At 40.8% G+C, this 2,392-nt stretch overlaps 1 protein-coding gene across 1 annotated transcript in view; it reads left to right on the top strand.

The window, feature by feature from the left end:
- The window catches only part of TRIM58 (tripartite motif containing 58), a 23,619-nt gene extending 21,465 nt beyond the window's left edge, over positions 1-2,154 (top strand). The window contains exon 6 of the mRNA XM_003803115.1: positions 1,565-2,154. Within this exon, the coding sequence (XP_003803163.1) occupies positions 1,565-2,154 (590 nt within the window). The remainder of the gene's footprint in view (positions 1-1,564) is intronic.
- Positions 2,155-2,392: the final 238 nt, after the last annotated feature.

Raw genomic sequence — 2,392 nt, 5'->3', positions numbered from 1 at the left:
CCTATGATTTATCCTATAAGGGTACATGTCAATCTTTCTAAATGTGGAATATAAATGTCTTAACACAACAACTATGAGAATAACATGAAGGCTATGGTGGCCAATTGGATGAAAGTATTTCATATTGTATATGGAAACAACACACTGTACCCCATGATAGTATTAATGTATACAACTATGATTTAATACGCAAAAAAATTTTTAAATTTCATTGGAGTGGTTTAAAGACACAAAAGAACAGTGGTTTTAGTAGTAGCGGTAGTGCTAGTATTTGTTATGATATTAAAATAACTACATTAATTAATTTACTACTTTTGAAAGCTTATAAGGGAATCCCTGAATATTTTATATCCTCTGTTCTTCACTGAGATTTCATATCTAGGTGCACATGTTTGTTATGGATACGGGTCAAATGTCACATCAGCCTCCCTGGGACTTGATAGTGTCAGTATTTATTTTTTCTTTTTTTAATTTCTTTATTGTTATGTAACTCATTACCATGAATTTAGCATCTTAAAACCATACCCATTTATTATCTCCCAGTTCTGAAGATCAGACATACTGGTGGAATCAGCTGGCTCTTCAGCTCAGGGTTTCACCAGGCCAAAATTGGGTGTTGGCCATGCTGGGCTTCTCTGATGGGCCTGGGCAAGAATCTAGGCTCATTCAAGTTTTGGGCACAATGTAGGTTCCTGCATATTGTAGGCCTGAGGTTCTTGTTTTCTTGCTGGTATCAGTGGAGGCCCACTTTGTGCTCTAGAGACCACTCACTTTCATCCTCACATGACCTTTTCACTGTCAAAGCTGGCAATGGCCTATCACATCCTAATCTCACTAGGAGAATGTGCCACCAACCACATTGCCAGAGAAACCTTTCTGATTCCCAAGGGCTCATACAATTAAATCAGACCCACCCATGTAGTCTTTCTCTTGTCAAATTATGTAACATAATCATGAGGCTAATGCCAGGATGTGAAGGTCATGGATGCATTTTAGAGTCTGTCCACAGTAACATAACCTTGAAAGTAGTGGATTTTATTTTAATGAAATTTTCTCATAGAGTATTAGAAAAAAATTACTAAGGGGGTTTATAAGTATGGATATAAGCCAGGTACTGTGTCGTACACCTATATTACCAGCTAAGGAGGAGACTGAGGCAGGCATTCCCTTGATTCCAGGATTTGGGAGCTGTAGTGCACTATGATCATGCCTGTGAATAGTTACTCTCCACACCAACCGGAACAAAATAGCAAGACCTGGCTCTTTTAAAAAATTTCCTTGGATGTAGATGAAAGTAATCTAAATGACTGTCCATTTGTCATCATCAGTGGTTACATTTTTATGGGTGAAATAAATGAGCTCTAGATTATTCAGTAGTAACTTTGGAATACCCCACAGAGTAATGATAAATATGCTTAGTGACTTGCCAGATGAAATACTGATTTGTTTTCTCTAGGAGCTATTAGAGAAGCATGGGCAACCATGTGACTATTCTCAGTGGCTTTCTGAGGTTTTTACATGTCCTTTCCATCCTTTCACATGTTGCACAAAATTCTTTCCACAGTTGATGTAAAGCTGGACCCCGCCACGGCACATCCTAGCCTCCTCTTGACTGCTGACCTGCGCAGAGTGCAGGAAGGAGAAGTGTGGAGGGATGTCCCCAACAACCCCGAGCGATTTGACACATGGCCCTGTGTCCTGGGTTTGCAGAGCTTCTCCTCAGGGAGGCACTATTGGGAGGTGGTTGTGGGAGACAAAGCAGAGTGGGGTTTGGGTGTCTGTCAAGATGCAGTGCCACGGAAGGGAGAAAGCACACCATCTCCTGAGAACGGGGTCTGGGCCATGTGGCTGCTGAAGGGGAATGAGTACATGGTCCTTGCTTCTCCCTCCGTGTCTCTTCTCCAGCTGGAAAGGCCTAGGTGCATTGGGATTTTCTTGGACTATGAAGCAGGTGAAATCTCATTTTACAATGTCACAAATGGCTCTTACATTTACACATTTAGCCAACTGTTTTCTGGCTTTCTCCGGCCTTATTTTTTCATCTGTGACATGATGCCTCTTATCTTGTCACCTGTGACAGAAGCAGAGTCAGGAAATATGGCATCCCAGGGTCATTATGACCCTGCCTCTAGTGTTAGAGATGAACATTCCTGAAATTCTGTTCTTAACATAGGTTTAGCTTAACAGAGGTTCCCAGAATGGAGAGAAGACTGTAAATATGCCAAGTTTCATCAGATGCTCCTCAAAAAAAAGATACCAAGTATTTGCATATATGGAGGAACCCTTCAACACTGCCGAGTATAATAAAGTTGGAAATGGAGCAATCTCATCAAACTCTATTTGCTGATGATGACTCCTTACACTTTCTTCATGGGTCTTCTTTCAAATTAAT

The sequence above is a fragment of the Otolemur garnettii genome, unplaced genomic scaffold, assembly GCF_000181295.1.
Source record: "Otolemur garnettii isolate 467f Iridium unplaced genomic scaffold, OtoGar3 scaffold00279, whole genome shotgun sequence".
Lineage (NCBI taxonomy): Eukaryota > Metazoa > Chordata > Mammalia > Primates > Galagidae > Otolemur > Otolemur garnettii.
Note: the sequence above shows the minus strand (reverse complement) of the source record. Positions and strands in the feature narration are given on the sequence as shown.